General features: G+C 25.8%; 2 protein-coding genes across 3 annotated transcripts; one reads left to right on the top strand and one right to left on the bottom strand.

The window, feature by feature from the left end:
• The first annotated feature begins 157 nt into the window (after positions 1-157).
• LOC100164484 (phosphatidylinositol 5-phosphate 4-kinase type-2 alpha) lies at positions 158-11,154 on the top strand. Of its 2 annotated transcripts, XM_003243630.3 has the most exons (9): positions 158-643; positions 6,655-6,752; positions 6,821-6,931; positions 7,366-7,521; positions 8,275-8,413; positions 8,468-8,598; positions 9,937-10,105; positions 10,169-10,460; positions 10,542-11,154. In XM_003243630.3, the coding sequence occupies exons 1-9, from the start codon at positions 515-517 to the stop codon at positions 10,727-10,729; spliced, it is 1,413 nt and encodes a 470-aa protein (XP_003243678.1). In that variant the 5' UTR covers positions 158-514; the 3' UTR covers positions 10,730-11,154. The 2 variants fall into 2 exon arrangements, with proteins under 2 accessions (XP_003243678.1, XP_001943744.2); XM_001943709.4 differs by lacking the exon at positions 7,366-7,521.
• Positions 10,774-15,724, bottom strand: LOC100168558 (CDGSH iron-sulfur domain-containing protein 3, mitochondrial-like). Its single transcript, NM_001162320.2, has 3 exons — positions 15,449-15,724; positions 11,446-11,619; positions 10,774-11,320 (listed from the first exon to the last, which is right to left on the bottom strand). The coding sequence occupies exons 1-3, from the start codon at positions 15,500-15,502 to the stop codon at positions 11,141-11,143; spliced, it is 408 nt and encodes a 135-aa protein (NP_001155792.1). The 5' UTR covers positions 15,503-15,724; the 3' UTR covers positions 10,774-11,140.
• Between the last annotated feature and the right edge of the window lie 69 nt (positions 15,725-15,793).

The raw sequence follows: 15,793 nt of genomic DNA, 5'->3' as shown, positions 1-15,793 counted from the left end.
TAGATAGTACTATCTAGTCCGTGGTCCGTGGTTATAACACCGCTATCGGTATATTATCTACAACCATGGTTATCGGTAATTAAGTAAGAGATAAGCGTTATCGCTGTTTTCATGAAGAAAAGGAATTTGATGTTTATTGATCCACGGTTTCATTATGATAATTAATTGATAAAGTAATGACTGTCGACTGTCGGCCGTCGTGTAGAACTGTAATTTAGCTGTTTAGTGTTTAGTGCTTAAATTATTATTGTTAAGTGTTAACATTTTTCTATCGCACAACGTAATAGTTAACAGGTCATTTAAAATAGAAAATTATCGACAAATTCAAATGAAAGTCTTCTAATGCGGACCTTTAACATTTATATGCAGTATAATCGTGACGTTGAAATGTCTACTAGTTAGTACGAGCAACTTGGGATCCGTCACATTTTGTCCCGATTTCTAGTACTTGACATTCAACGCTTACAATTCAAGCTCTGTTATTATTCATTTGCCGTAATAACTCGGAATAACTATGAGCGTAGTACAAGGTGGACTCAGCAAGCTGAAGAAGAAACACATTGGAGTGAAGAGACAGAAGGTTAAGTTGTTCCGTGCCAATGAGCCTCTGCTGTCTGTTCTCATGTGGGGTGTGAATCATACTGTATGTATACATTTTAACTTATAATTATTATAATATCCGATTTATTGTACATAGTAATATTATTATTGGGTTAACTCCCATCTTTTCTGATGGTTTTTTATATTTTTTCTGATGGTTTTTATATTAATTCTATAGGTACCTATTTATATTTATTTCTGAATTTTTCTTAAATATTGTAGCTCTTGAAAAATTTAGTTAAGTAGGTACCGTCCCACCTAATTTTTTACTGTTATGAAGTGCACAAAATGTATTGCTAGGTATGTAGTTGAATCAAAGAATAATTTTAATGAGGGAAAGGAGGAAGCTATTAAAAATATTTTCAAGGATTTTCAATTGAACAAATTAAAATAAAGTGAAAATTGTATTATATTCATATCAAAAACAGTTTAATCATAGGTATTTTAGTATTTGACATTTGTCTTCCTAGATATTAATGAATATGTGGTTGATTATTCATATTGATTTAATTTGTCTATATGTTATAATTGTATCTATTAACATTACTTATCATTTTTAATTATATATTAAGTTTATTTTTTAATTAGATTTATTAGTAAACATTACAACAATAAGTAAAATTATTGAAAATACAATCTTTATATTGTGTAGATTATTGAGTTAGCCAGTTAGATACTTGAACATTTATTTAATTATAGAAGTATATACTCTATTTTGAGTTCATTAAAATTAATGTAATTTCAATTTTACTTTTTATTTGTAGGTATTAGAACATTTTATAAAACTATAGTAGGTTATATATCATAGAGAGATTATAGCCATATAAATATTTTGTATTCTCAATGAAAAAACAATTATTTTGAAGTATACTCTGTCTCAAAAGAGAACAATCACTTTTCGCATATCACGTATGATTCGATTGGTGTGTTGAGAATCAAGTAATCACACTAACACCAAGTAGTTGATGTGAACACTGATGAGTATATTGGATGACCGTCTGATTATTCTCTTTTGAGACAAAGTATAGGTACCTATACACTAACAGTACATTATAGGCATATTAAATGTATGTAGGTACCTAAACAATTTAAAAAAAAAAGATGCTTGATCGATGATATCTATCATATATCTAACAATTTGAGTTAATAAATAATTAATATAGATTATTTTGTATTACTATATGTGATATTTTATTAATTACTTTAAAAACATTTGCCTATATATACCTAAAATTTTGGGTTTTTTAGAAACAAAATTAATCGTGTAGTTTGATCACAGTATAGTCACAGAATAGATGAAATTTCGTCTATTCTGTGGTATAGTCATTGGTGACATTAAAAGGGAGTTAAAGAGGCTAATCATTCAAGACTCCCAAAATCCCAATCCATTAAAAACCAATGTAAAATAAACTAATCAGATATACCATATACATTTTTGGATTTAAAATTATAGAATCTATGTGTTCTTGTCAACCTGCTCCAGATTATACTGTCTTAGTTGTATTTAAATGTGTGTTGTTTAATATCTATATTAAACTATGGATATAGCCAGGATACTTTTCTTTTGAGAATGAATTATGTTGTCATGTAAAAGATTATTACTTCATATTTTTAGGTTTTAATATTTTATGCATGGAATATGATTACCTATTTCCCTTTTAGAATAATGAAATTGCTATTTGCTAATCAGTCATGTGTATTGGCTAATGAGTAATACATCATACATCTAAAAACAAAAGGGTTATGGCAAAGTAATTAAATATAAATAAAGATGATTACTGAGTAGTCAGATAACCAAAGTCCAATCTTCTAAAATTATTCATGCTCATCATTAAATTTAATATTCTAACCGAAAAAATATTTTTAGATTTTGAGTGGAGCGATGAATGTATTGATTGATTTTACAATGATATGTATTATTTCTGTCTACAGACATTTGTTGTTGTAGAAAAAACAACATATTATAATGTTCGTATGCATTTATAACAATATATCGTATAACATTTTATCAATAAATTCCAACTAAACATATTCTTACAGTGACTTACTCAATGACAAGGTACACTTTACAGTTTACTCCTACTGCTTTCCTAATTTTTATTTGTCATTTAATTATTCAAATAGGTAGATATTGAATAAGAGACTTATGTCATATATTAATATTATACTTACCTGTAAATTATAATATAATTATAAATTTGATGTAAACTTTCTCTCTTTCTTCTCTGTGTTTTATACCTTGAATCACATATAGATTATATTATATTATAACCTAACCTTTACTTTATGACTTTATATAATATTATAATGCTTTAAAAGTGCAATCTATTTTTATTGTCTTTAAAATTTTTTGTTTGATTATTAACTAGGAATTAGAAACCTTTAAAACATATAGTTTTTTTGTTATTACCTTATATGCAAAAATTTAAATAATTATGCATAATAAGAATATCATAGTACTATGCAAATATGTACAATATTGTAATTGTTCAATACTCACAAATTATGATTTAAAAAAATCTTTTTTACGTGAAGTAAAACTATGATAATTATTTACAAATTACAATACCTTTCTAGTTTCTATAGCCTATAAGGTTATTGCCTTACATTGTTTATCATAGTTATCATTACTTATGTTAGGTATCTTATTTTATGTAACAAACACTCAGGGTTGGGCAGTATCAAAGATACAATTGTATCTTGTATCTTGTATCATGATACATAATTTTAAAGTATCAAGTATCATGTTTCATGATAAATTTTATACCAGTATCTTGTATCTTTTTTTGCCAAAAGATATAAGATACTTTTGTTGTAAAAATGTGTACTGAATAGTGCCAAAACGTTTGAAAAATTAATTTTTCTTAAAGGTAAAATCAATATTTTATTCCTAAAAACAACATTTAATTTTAAAACTAACCTTAATTTTTATATTAATTTTTGACCAGAAGTCCATAACCAGTTATAATTAAGATGTAATTTTTATGCAATTTATAAATTTTGGTGTATTCATATTATATACTGACAGGGTTGGGCATGATACTCAAAAAAAGTATCATGTACATGATACATGCATTTAGTGTATCAACATACAAGATACATGATACATGTATCAAAGATCCTTAGATATGTGATACTTTTATATTTCTAATCAAATTTTATTTACTATTAAACTTAAAACGTCTATACATAATTCACTATACTGTCAATACATAAATATTTATAAAGTCATAATTATATTAAATAATACAATAAGTCAATTGGTACACATTGTAAATTTATAAGTTTATAACTAATACAGTACCTAATACATCAGTATATAATATGAATACACCAAAATTAATAAATTGCATAAAAATTTCATCTTAATTATAACTGGTTATGGACTTCTGATCAAAAATAAATATAAAAATTAAGGTTAGTTTTCAAATTAAATGTTGTTGTTATGAACAAAATATTGATTACCTTTAAGAAAAATTAATTTTTCAAACGTTTTGGCACTATTCAGTACTCATTTTTACACTCGTTTTTACAACAAAAGTATCTTGTATCTTTTGGCAAAAAAAGATGCATGATACTGGTATAAAATGTATTAGGTACTGTATTAGTTATAAACTTATACATTTATAATGTGTACCAATTGACTTATTGTATTATTTAATATAATTATGACTTTATAAGTATTTATGTATTGGCAGTATAGTGAATTATGTATAGACGTTTTAAGTTAAATAGTAAATAAAATTTGATTAGAAATATAAAAGTATCATGTATCTTGTATCTTTTCTAAATTCACCATGTATCTTGTACCTTGTATCTTGATACACTAAATGCATGTATCATGATACTTTTTTTTGAGTATCTTGCCCAACCCTGCAAACACTTTATGTTGGTAGGAACAATACCATTATTAAATATTAATATTTAACAACAAAATGTTTATGATATCATTATATTAATTATTAAGTATTACCTAGGTATAATAATATTATAAAGATATATGTTTACAAATATAACGTCTATTTCAATTACTATTTATTTGAATAGTTATTAAAAAATGTATGAATGTTCAAAATAATACAATTATATAATAAGTATCATACTATATTCTATATAATAATATATTATTATGTATAGATCCAAAATATTGTATTGTTTATCTAAAATATAGAGGTTAATATGAGGACATTTTTGCAGTTGGAAGCAAGTACAAACTTTATTATAACTTTAAGTTTTCTATTTTCACTGTGTTAATTTATGGTTAAATAATTAAATTATAATAAACAACTTATGTTTTCAAAAATATTTATATATAAGTCTGTACCATAGGATGGCGAATAGGTTTATACTTTATACTATTTATACTTTATACTACTAATAGCTTTATTATATTCTATTTTTGATGGTATATTTTGGGCTAATTATGTCTGTTATTTATTTACATGCATATGTTGAAAGTTAGAAAGCTTTTCTACTTGATGTACCATGCAACAAACCCATACAAAAATAATCCAAGTATATTTTTGATTTAATATTGTATTATTATTTATTATATTCAATTTAAAGTTTTTTTTGAGCTATTGTAAATTATATGTTTTTTTTACAACTTAAATATTTTCGACTTGATACATTTTATTGTATTGTATAATATAATAGTTCTATAGTAGGTTTATAAGATACTTAAAAATGTCTAGGAGATATAGCCCTAGAATAGAAAATAATAAACAAAAACCATATATATTATAGTCAAACATTTAATGGACTAATGATAAATAATTGAAATCAGAATTTCCATTAGAAGCAATGAGCATTAATTAAAAACAAATATACAACACAATCAAACAATTCCTTAAGCATTACTAGACTGTTACATTTTTATCAACCTATATTTTTCTACGACATTCATTTTGGAATCACACTATTTTGAACATGAATATTAATTTAGCATTTATTATAATTCAAAACTTTTGATTCCTCATTAATTTAAGCTGGCAGCATTGTCTGTATACTATTTTTATTATTACTATTGCAACTACAATTAAAAATCTTATAAGTTGTTATTAAAAATAATCTATAGGTAATTGTGATCGTTTTTATGTCTTGGGTGTTTTAAATTAATGCCTACTTAATGTTCAATAACATTAGTTTCAGTATCAGTTTTAACTCAAAATACATTTAATAATATATATAAGTATTATGTTTTGTAATTTAATAATAATCAGTGATATTACATAAATTAAAATCAATAATACAACAAAAAAGTATGATGTATATGAAAACATTAAAATTAATGCTTACCTAGAAGGACACCTGAATGCCTATTTAGTATGTACTTGATATAGTTGACAAAAATCTATGAAAATAAATTCAATTTATAGCTAGAAAAAAAAACTCAAAAATTTATTTAAATATCTTATACAGATACAGTGGCATGGTGAACGGTGTTTTATGACACCAAACATTTTTTTTTGTGAGGGGGTGGAGTGGTTGGATACATTGTAGCAAATATTTACAATTTTTTTAATAATTATATCTATTATATATAATATTAAGAGGATTAAGTGTGGGTAGGTAATGAAATGTATGGTGTACATCAGCTTTTCCCAACTTTTGGGCTGGCAATGTGGTACTAGGCTGGTCGAGTCTACGCCAATGGTCAACAAATTTTAATTGACTTAAAATCGAGATTTTTATATGATTTTATACACGTCTATATTTCTTCTATCGTCTGATTTATGTGTTTTTATTTTATACGCGTATATTAGCCTAAGGTCTAAAAGTTATTTTTATATAATTGGCGGCCCGCACAACTAAAAAGGTTAGGAACCACTACTGTACATCATTGTTTATAAATGTTAACCATGCCACGGCTTGTATGTATAACATGTTTACACCCCATTACAAATCACCCCTGGCTGTAATTACTTTTATAACTTTTATATTTACATTATTTACTTACATAATATTATTGATAATATTGGGTTTAATAATTTAATTGATAATTATAAAAATTAATGTAAGTAAATGTTTAAATCAATCATTTAAATTTTATAGATTAATGAATTGAGCCATGTAACAATACCAGTGATGCTACTTCCTGATGATTTTCGAGCATATTCTAAAGTCAAAGTCGACAACCATTTGTTTAACAAGTTAGTATTTATTCATATTTGAAATATAATTTTTGATATACCTAAATCATGTTTATATTTATTTAAAGAGAGAATATGCCTAGTCATTTTAAAATCAAAGAATACTGTCCATTGGTGTTTCGTAATCTGAGGGAACGTTTTGGTATTGATGATTTGGATTACAAAGAGTCAATGACAAGGTAATCATTTATATTAATTAATTTAAAATATTTAATTATTTATTCACTAAGGTAATTATTATTATTATTTGCTGAATAAGTATAATGTATTTAATTTATATTAATGATAGTTTGGTTTTGATATTATGCTTCAAAAGTATACAATTCCTTAATCAATATGAGATCACAGAAAATATAGTGAGTTTATTCATTACTTTATCCCCAGTGTAGATGATACTTTTAATGGTGTATAGTTGTATATTTATGTAAAATATTTAAAATCAATTATGAATGTAATTGTTGTGCATATATATTATATATATTAGATTGTGTTAGTCTATAAATATTTAGGATTTACTATTTGGTATTAATTTCTCCATATCTGTGACATTTCATTTTCTATTTTAATTGTTACAAATTTTTCTATAATGAAATTGTTTTTGGCACAATATAAGGTTCTCTGAGGAAAGCAGCTACTGTTGTCGCAAAAGTCAAAGCAAATCTATTATGATGTACAACAGGAGATCCTTGACTACTCCTAATTTACATATGGAAACAGCTAACTATAAGCCTAAGAAATTGAAAGTTAATTATTCTGAAATTAAAAGAAGGTATACGAATGAGGACTAACAAAGTGTGTTCCTTTATGTATTGGATAGTTAAAAATATTTAATTTGAGCTCTTCCTGAAATTTATGTGAATACCTGTATTTCTTCTTATGATGTAAATAAAAAATTTAAAGGCTGAATAACAATTATGCTAAAGAATATATTTTGTATTTTTTTACTACTTAAATGCAGTAAAATTGTATAAAGTGTATTTCATTGAAATTCAGGAAAACTCTTTTATAGTAACATTCTCTATAATTTTTTTTTATTTTTATGATAAATAATTGTCTTTTTATTGTTGATCTACTACTATTGTATCCAGTATATACTACTCACATCTTAATAGGCAATTATTTGTTGTGCTAATGCATTTACTTTGATTAATAAGTAAATAATTACTAATTTGTATAGTTGAAAATTAAAATATGTACCTAACCTAATTTAATTTACTAATAACCTTTTTCAGTTTATTTAACAATAAAATGTATTAATTTGAAGGTTTAATCCAGGTGTGTCATTTGTTTGGGTTTTTTAGGCCTGCTAAAAATAAAATGAAAGCACCAATATGTATCTTAAATCCAATATTGAGTCAGTGTTAATATATAATAATAAAGAAATAGCATTCCTTTGTTGTTGAAATTTTAAAATGACTTGCAAACATTTTGGCACCAAAAATTTAAAAACTGATATGACACATTTGGTTTAATTTATATATTTAAATTTATAAGGTATTTTGTATTTATTTTTTCCTTTCAGATCACAACCCGTTTCAGCAGATGCTACAGGCAAAAGTAATGCAGGATTTTATTATTCGTATGACAAACTATTCATCATTAAAACATTAACAAGTGAAGAAGTTGAAAGAATGCACTCATTTTTAAAACATTATCATCCTGTAAGTAATTAATGGATACACTATATTATGGTTTAATTTAAACTTTGTTTTTAGTATGTAGTAGAGAGACATGGAAAAACTCTTCTTCCTCAATACTTGGGAATGTATCGCTTGACTGTTGACGGTGATGAACATTATGTCGTAGCCATGAGAAATGTGTTTAGCAATCATTTGGCCACACATAAGTATAACATATTTTATTTGAATAGCATCTTTAAATATGTAAAATAATAATTATTTATTATTTTAATAACATCGTACAAATAATTATTATTTATTATCAAATGTCTTACCTATAAATTATTGTTATTGGATGTTATAAATATTAATATAAATTTGTGTTTTTGACAAATTTTAAATTTCTTTTAAGTAAGTTATTTGTCTATTGTTCATAATTAGCCATTATCCAATTTCAATAGCTTACATTTTTATTGGAGAGGGGTAATTTAGACCTGTTTCCCCTTCACCCTTATTGGTGTGCTACTTATTAGTATATAATGACATTAATTAATTCAATAATACTATAATAAATTAATACAATTAATCATTAAAGATTTTAATTCATTTTAACGCATTAAAGGTAGACATCTGTGTTGTTAAAATTCAATGTTTTTATGTGTAATTCATGTGTGCACTATATAAAATAAAAACAGTTTAGGGTTCTGGTCTATAATCATAGCAGCTTTTGCTGACATTTTAAAGGATTGTAGTTTAAATGTTAAATGTTGGCATAATATCAAATAATAGCATGGAGATATGACCCATTGGTATTTAATATTTATTATTTAGTATTAAGTACTTTAGATGCAATTCATAAAACCATTTTTTGTAAACAAATTATTAAATACATCATAATAATTAATAATATTGATAGTTGCATTGTATGGAAGTTATATATAGCTATCAGCATTGGTATATCTCGAGTTTTAATTTCTTATGTCTAGTATTATATGGGTCAGATATCACATAATTACCTATTTTTGTAAATTGAGTATTTTCTAATCAGAAAGGCTACAATATTAAATACTTTTAAATTTGAGAAACAATATTTTAGTGTACTCATTCTTATCTTATTTTTTATGAGTTTCAATGATGAGAAGAGTGCTTCTGCAAAAGTTTTAGTAATATTTCACAATACTAATCATGATGTACTATGTGATTTTTGATCACAAGCATTTTCTTAATCAATTTTAACCAGATTATCTATTGACTTTGTCATTGGTAATTAATTAGGTATTTTTATTTTTCATTTATCAAAACACTTTTGGGAGGCTAAAGTAAAATAAGCTAACTAAATTATATTCAAAATAACTTTATTATTATTAAAAATAATATAGTTATTATAGAAAATATTAATAATAATACATTACTACCTCATTTTAAGATAATAGACAAGTATTCAAGTTCTGGTTTTTGAATAAATTTTCATTTTTTAAATTTATGTTTTTACTTTTTTAATATGAAATATTCAAAATTATAATAAAGTAAATATTAAGAGCTTAAAAATGTATTTTTATTTTTAGAAAATTTGATCTCAAAGGTTCCACAGTAGATAGAGAAGCTTCAGATAAGGAGAAGGAAAAAGACTTACCAACATACAAAGACAATGATTTTGTCAAAGAGCGTACAAAAATATATATTGGAGATGAAGCAAAAGACAAGTTATTAGAAACATTAGGAGCAGATGTTGATGTGAGTGTCATATTAATGTTATAAATTTCCACAAGTGTATAACATATGACTTTTGTATTCTAGTTTTTGACGGGTTTACATTTAATGGACTATAGCCTGTTGCTAGGCATACATGATTGTACTCGCGCAGAACGTGAAAGGGAAGAGGCAATTGCTAGTGGGACTGGAGATGTTAATGCAGAAGAAGAAGACGAAGATGCTGAAGACAGTGAGGGTGCTGGAAATACAGTGACCTGGGCAAATACACCTCCAGATTCACCGCATAGTTTATTAGCCCGTGATACAAGTCTCTGTCAGTATGATGCAGCCGCTATAATACCTGATCTCGATATATATGCCATACCAAGTAGTGAAGGTAATTTTATACGTGATAATTTTTTTGTTATTGTGACTAAACAGTAAATAATCATTACTTCATTTATTTAATACAATTTAGGTGCACCTGTACGAGAAATTTATTTCATTGCATTGATTGATGTACTTACACATTATGGCGTAAAAAAGCAGGCAGCCAAAGCAGCTAAAACATTGAAGCACGGATCAAATGTGGATGGCATATCAACATGCGATCCAGAACAATATGGCAAACGTTTTATTGAGTTTTTATCAAAAGCCATTGAATAAATTATAATTTTAAATTTCTTCCATTTTGAAACAAACAATATATATAGTGTGCTAAGTATTATTATTTAACGCTAGTTTTGTATTCGGCAATGCTTGCTTTAAACACTATATATTACTACAGGTTTGAAATGAATGTACTTTATTTTTTACATCTTTTTTAGAGTTTAATTAATTGCTATAATTTTGTTTTTATATTATTATAACTTATTGTGTGGCCAAAAGTTAAATCACTATTATTTTATAGTTACCTTAAGAGTTAAGATAAAAATACATTGAAAAACAAAACAAATAGTGTTAGTATAGCACAATTTTTTTAAAACAATTCTTTCAAAAACTATGTTTTTTCCACTTGAAAATATGTGCCCAAAACAAAAGAAACTATATCTTATAAAATATACAAAAAACCAGTAATTAATATTTCTTAATTGCATCTTGTATGTGTTGTTCTCTATGTGTGCCATCACAAAATGGTCGATGCGATGTTTGTTTACAATTGCATAGCCAATATTCTTTGGTTTCAGCTACTTGAACTCTAACTGGTTTCATTGTTATTCGGAGTTTTTGATTTTTATGAGTACCATCACAAAACGGCTAAAATTAAATATTAAATACATAAAATATATTTTTTTTTCTTAATAATAATGTTAGAATTTTACAGTATGTTATTTTAATTTAAGTTATTAATGCATTAAGTTTATACATAAATCCGTGCATACCTGTTGTCGACTCATACCGCAAGAACACCAATTATACTTTTTGTCTTTCTCTAATGTAATTTTAAATGGCCTTTTATCATAAATTACACCCAGTTGCTTTTGTTGTGACGCTGTATAGATGTCTTCTAATAAGTTTTTTGGTAGTATTTCATCTATTTTCTTAGAATAAACTCTCTGAAATAATATTTATAAATTAATAAATAAAACTTTCAATAACTATCTGTTTTTTTCTATTTTAAAAAAATTATGGTTGGAATAAGGAATATAGAATATAGATGAATTGATTTTGTAATACTATATATATACATAGATGGTTTTTTCTACACAAACACTTATTTTGCATAAGTAAAAATTATTTAAACGGTTTATATTGTCACAATGCATTGGTTAATGTTACTTTAATTTGTTAAATTCTGCCACCCTCACCAGCAATTAGTGATTACACAAATCAGAAGGTTTCTCAGTAATAAATCCACTGGTAGTATATTAAATAATTTGAAATTTGTAATAGTCGAACCTTTGAGATAAGATTTATGTAAACATATACAAACTATTTGTCTTTGATGTATTAATAGTGATTTCAGAGCATTAGCTAAGAGACCTCCCCAAATTAACAGTCCATATTGTATTATTGATTGGTATAGTGCTAAATATACTGTACAAATTACTTGCATTGGTACATCTTGCGTAACTTATAAAAGCTATAAAATACGAAGACACATTACTAAGTTTTTCACATGCAGATTCCACCTCATGTGTTTATCAATAGCACAAATTAAGATATCCTTATTTGTGATCAATAGTTAAACCAAATACTTGAGACTACATAACGACGGCTAATAGGCAAACGGCCGTATCCACCACTTCGGACGTATCCGCCATAGCAATATATTATTAAGGAGCAAAAAAAAATACATCGAATGAGCCCACTCTAGTGGTTCTAGCTACGACCATCCTTAAGTTATTTAAATATTTCTTTTAGCCGTATCCGCCTTTTTGACAATTCAATTAAAAGGTATAAAATAAATCGAACGTATGCACCATCGTATGAACGTATCAGCCATTTCTGAATAATACCAATGGACGTATAAACCAAATTGGTGGATACATCCGTTTGAACTCCGGTTTGAATTAACGATAAGGCCCAATTGCGATAAAAAAATAATAGATGGTTTATTTATAAGTGCGCGGCAAAATACTTTTGTTACATTGTAAAAAAATGTTAGTCACTTATCACGATAATAAATTATCACAGAAAGTCTAATAAAAGGTTTATAATTTTTGACAAGTAAACGCCGTTTACCTAATTTAAGTATCTTTATTATTAATTGTATAGTTAAGTTACGTTATTGTTCTATGGTTATAGAGGTCATACGATTAACTTGCATTAACTTTCTTTTTGATACGATAACAATTATTATTAATTAATACCTAACTTCATGTTGTAAAAACTAAAATTTAAATTTAAAATTATACTACAAATATTAAATAATTGTTGAGCCCATCTACTTATTTAAGGATTGATTAGTGTATAATTATACTATTTATATACATTTTAATTATCTATTTTAAATATTATTATTTTAAATTATAGGTTCTGAGCGGAGGAATGAATGAAGTTTTTTTAAATTAAATTAATTTTATAATTTTTATTTATAATTAAATTTTCTATTTTGTTTTAGTTTTTTTTTATAATGGTCAATAAAAAGTTGTTTGCTCGATCAAAAAGCTTAAAATCGTAAAATAAGGTTCCTCCTAAGCTGTTTTAACCAGATTCTTAAAAACATTCAGAGAGAATTCACGATAATTTTTTATTATTATTTTAAGTACAAATTTTGATGAATTTTGCCAAAATAACGATTATTTACAAATTGTTTTACAATTAATAATTCTTAAAATGTTTAATATTCATACCTTAGATTTCAACATTTAATACAAGGTTATTCAAGTAATTATTACTGGAATTAAAAAAAAAAAATATTTGTTAAAAATGCTTACCTAAAATTTTAAATTTTTATTGCTAAGACTTGAGAATGACAATTGTTAGCCGTCGATAATGTTTTACATAATTTACCATTGCACAAATTATTACTGTCACAAAAATGTATCATTAAATCATCAAAAAGTTCTTCTTTGTTATTAATCGTGAAATTCATAAACATTGTTTTATTATAGTTTATTGATAACTTCCTAGTCCCTATAATTTATAAACTCTATAACTTTTTAAAATTCTTTTGCTACTTTTATATAAACCTCATTCCAGTAGGCTCCCGAGAAGAGGAGACATGTGTCATCAGCATATGTGATGATAAGTCCATCAATATCTAAACTACAAATATTGTATATATAGGATAAATAGAATTGGACCGAAAATACTACCTTGAGGATCTCTATAATTTATAAAAATTAATTTATCCCTGGTAACTCCATTTATTTGAACCATTTTCCTTTTGTTGTCCAACATACTCCTAAATCAGTCCAAATTTGATGATAGAACACCAAAATTGAACAAAATTTTAGAAGTTCTAAATGTTCAGTAGTTTAAAAAATTTAAATAAAAAAATAAAAATATCTGGTTTGTTAACACTTGTAGAGCATTATAATGACCAAAATTGTTAATATAGGTATAATTTGGTTGTAAATTGTTTGCATAACAAATGTATTATTCTTTTTGAAACAAATAGTAGTTTTTATTACAGATAAGTCAATTTATCAGACAGGGTGAAATCTGTAAGGGAATTTAGTAAAAAAAATGCGTAGTACCCCATAATTTTACTCTAAATTACGCTCCTGCCTGGAACAAGGTGAGTAAGACAATAAGATATGTGCTTAGCATTATAAACTGTGTACAAACATTTATAAATCAACTAAAAAAATAATAATACTTAAAAGTACTATAATACCTACTAGGAACTTTTTAAAATGTATAATTCAATAACAACTTTTGTATAAATAACTTTCTTTTAATGTAATGATAACTTTTAGTTAAAATAAATGAAGGATGTTTTATCTTTTTTTGTGTTGCTTAAAAATGTTAATATTACAACTATACAAGTCTATTATATATAGTATTTAAAATTCAAAACTGAAATGTTTGGTTAAATAATGAAATTAAAAAGGATTCACGTGAGAATTTGATTGTTACTTGGTTGAGGATAGCCCAGTGGCATACACACACGGGTAGGGATTGGGTATTTCATCCCCTCCCCCTTAGGTATTTTTATTCTATACGTAGTTAAATAAAAATAAATACAAAAATATTTCAATATCTATCCATATTTTTTTAATAAAACACCTCCTGTTGAAATTTCTGTGTATGCCACTGGATGGTATAGCCGATAGCAATTATTAATAATTACTGTTAGGTGAATTGTATTCTTAAGGGGGCTGGAGCGTGATTAATTTTTGGTCAAAAACATAGCTCACGACTTCAAACACTACGCCCAATATAATGTTCCGATATTAATTTTGAAAGCAAATTTGAATTTGTCACTAAATTATCTATGCTTTGACAATTTCATTTTTCTGATTTTTATTTTTTTTTACTTAGAAATTTACCAACAAAAAAAGTAAAAATAGAACATATTCATAATTCAAATTTAAATACATTGATATAGAATATGAAAAGTGTACGACAGTCAAAGCATAGTAAATTTAGAGGAGAATTCAAATCTGCTTTGAAAATTAAAATAGGAACATCCTACTGAGCGTAGTGATTGAAGTCAGAGGTAGTATTTTTTGAAAAAAAATGTTTGTCATTTTATAAAGCAATATTTGGTGACATGTGCATGCGCGTAGGTAAAATTACAGACATACATCCCGGTCACTATGATGCCCCTATAAAACGTGATCAGTACTACGAATTACACAAACTAATGTTCATTTACTTTCAACACATACACAAGACCCACATAAACAGAAATATAAAATGCCTAGTTTTTACTCCTTAGAATTAAATACGCTCCAGAGCCCTTAACATTTTTTTTGTAGTTGCAATACTCACATAATTCAATAGTGGTTTTATTTTGCAGGTCAACTTGCTAATAGTTAATAACATATTCAATGTGGATTTGCTTATAAGTAATTACGAAAATTGACAATTGACCACCGGCACCGAAACGGGATAACAATTACCTTACCTGTGTTACTACAAAAAGACAATACAATGTTATAAACTAGTAATTAGGTTTATGTAGAAAGTTAAAATAGGATGTACGATACATCCACGTTTTGTAACTTTATGCCTTTATCGAGTAAAACCGTAAAAGAATTAAATTATAAGAAAAATAAAATAAAGATAGATATGAATATTGTTATTCAGCTAGAAACATGCGGAGATAAGCGATAA

Source organism: Acyrthosiphon pisum, chromosome A1 (assembly GCF_005508785.2).
Source record: "Acyrthosiphon pisum isolate AL4f chromosome A1, pea_aphid_22Mar2018_4r6ur, whole genome shotgun sequence".
Lineage (NCBI taxonomy): Eukaryota > Metazoa > Arthropoda > Insecta > Hemiptera > Aphididae > Acyrthosiphon > Acyrthosiphon pisum.
Note: the sequence above shows the minus strand (reverse complement) of the source record. Positions and strands in the feature narration are given on the sequence as shown.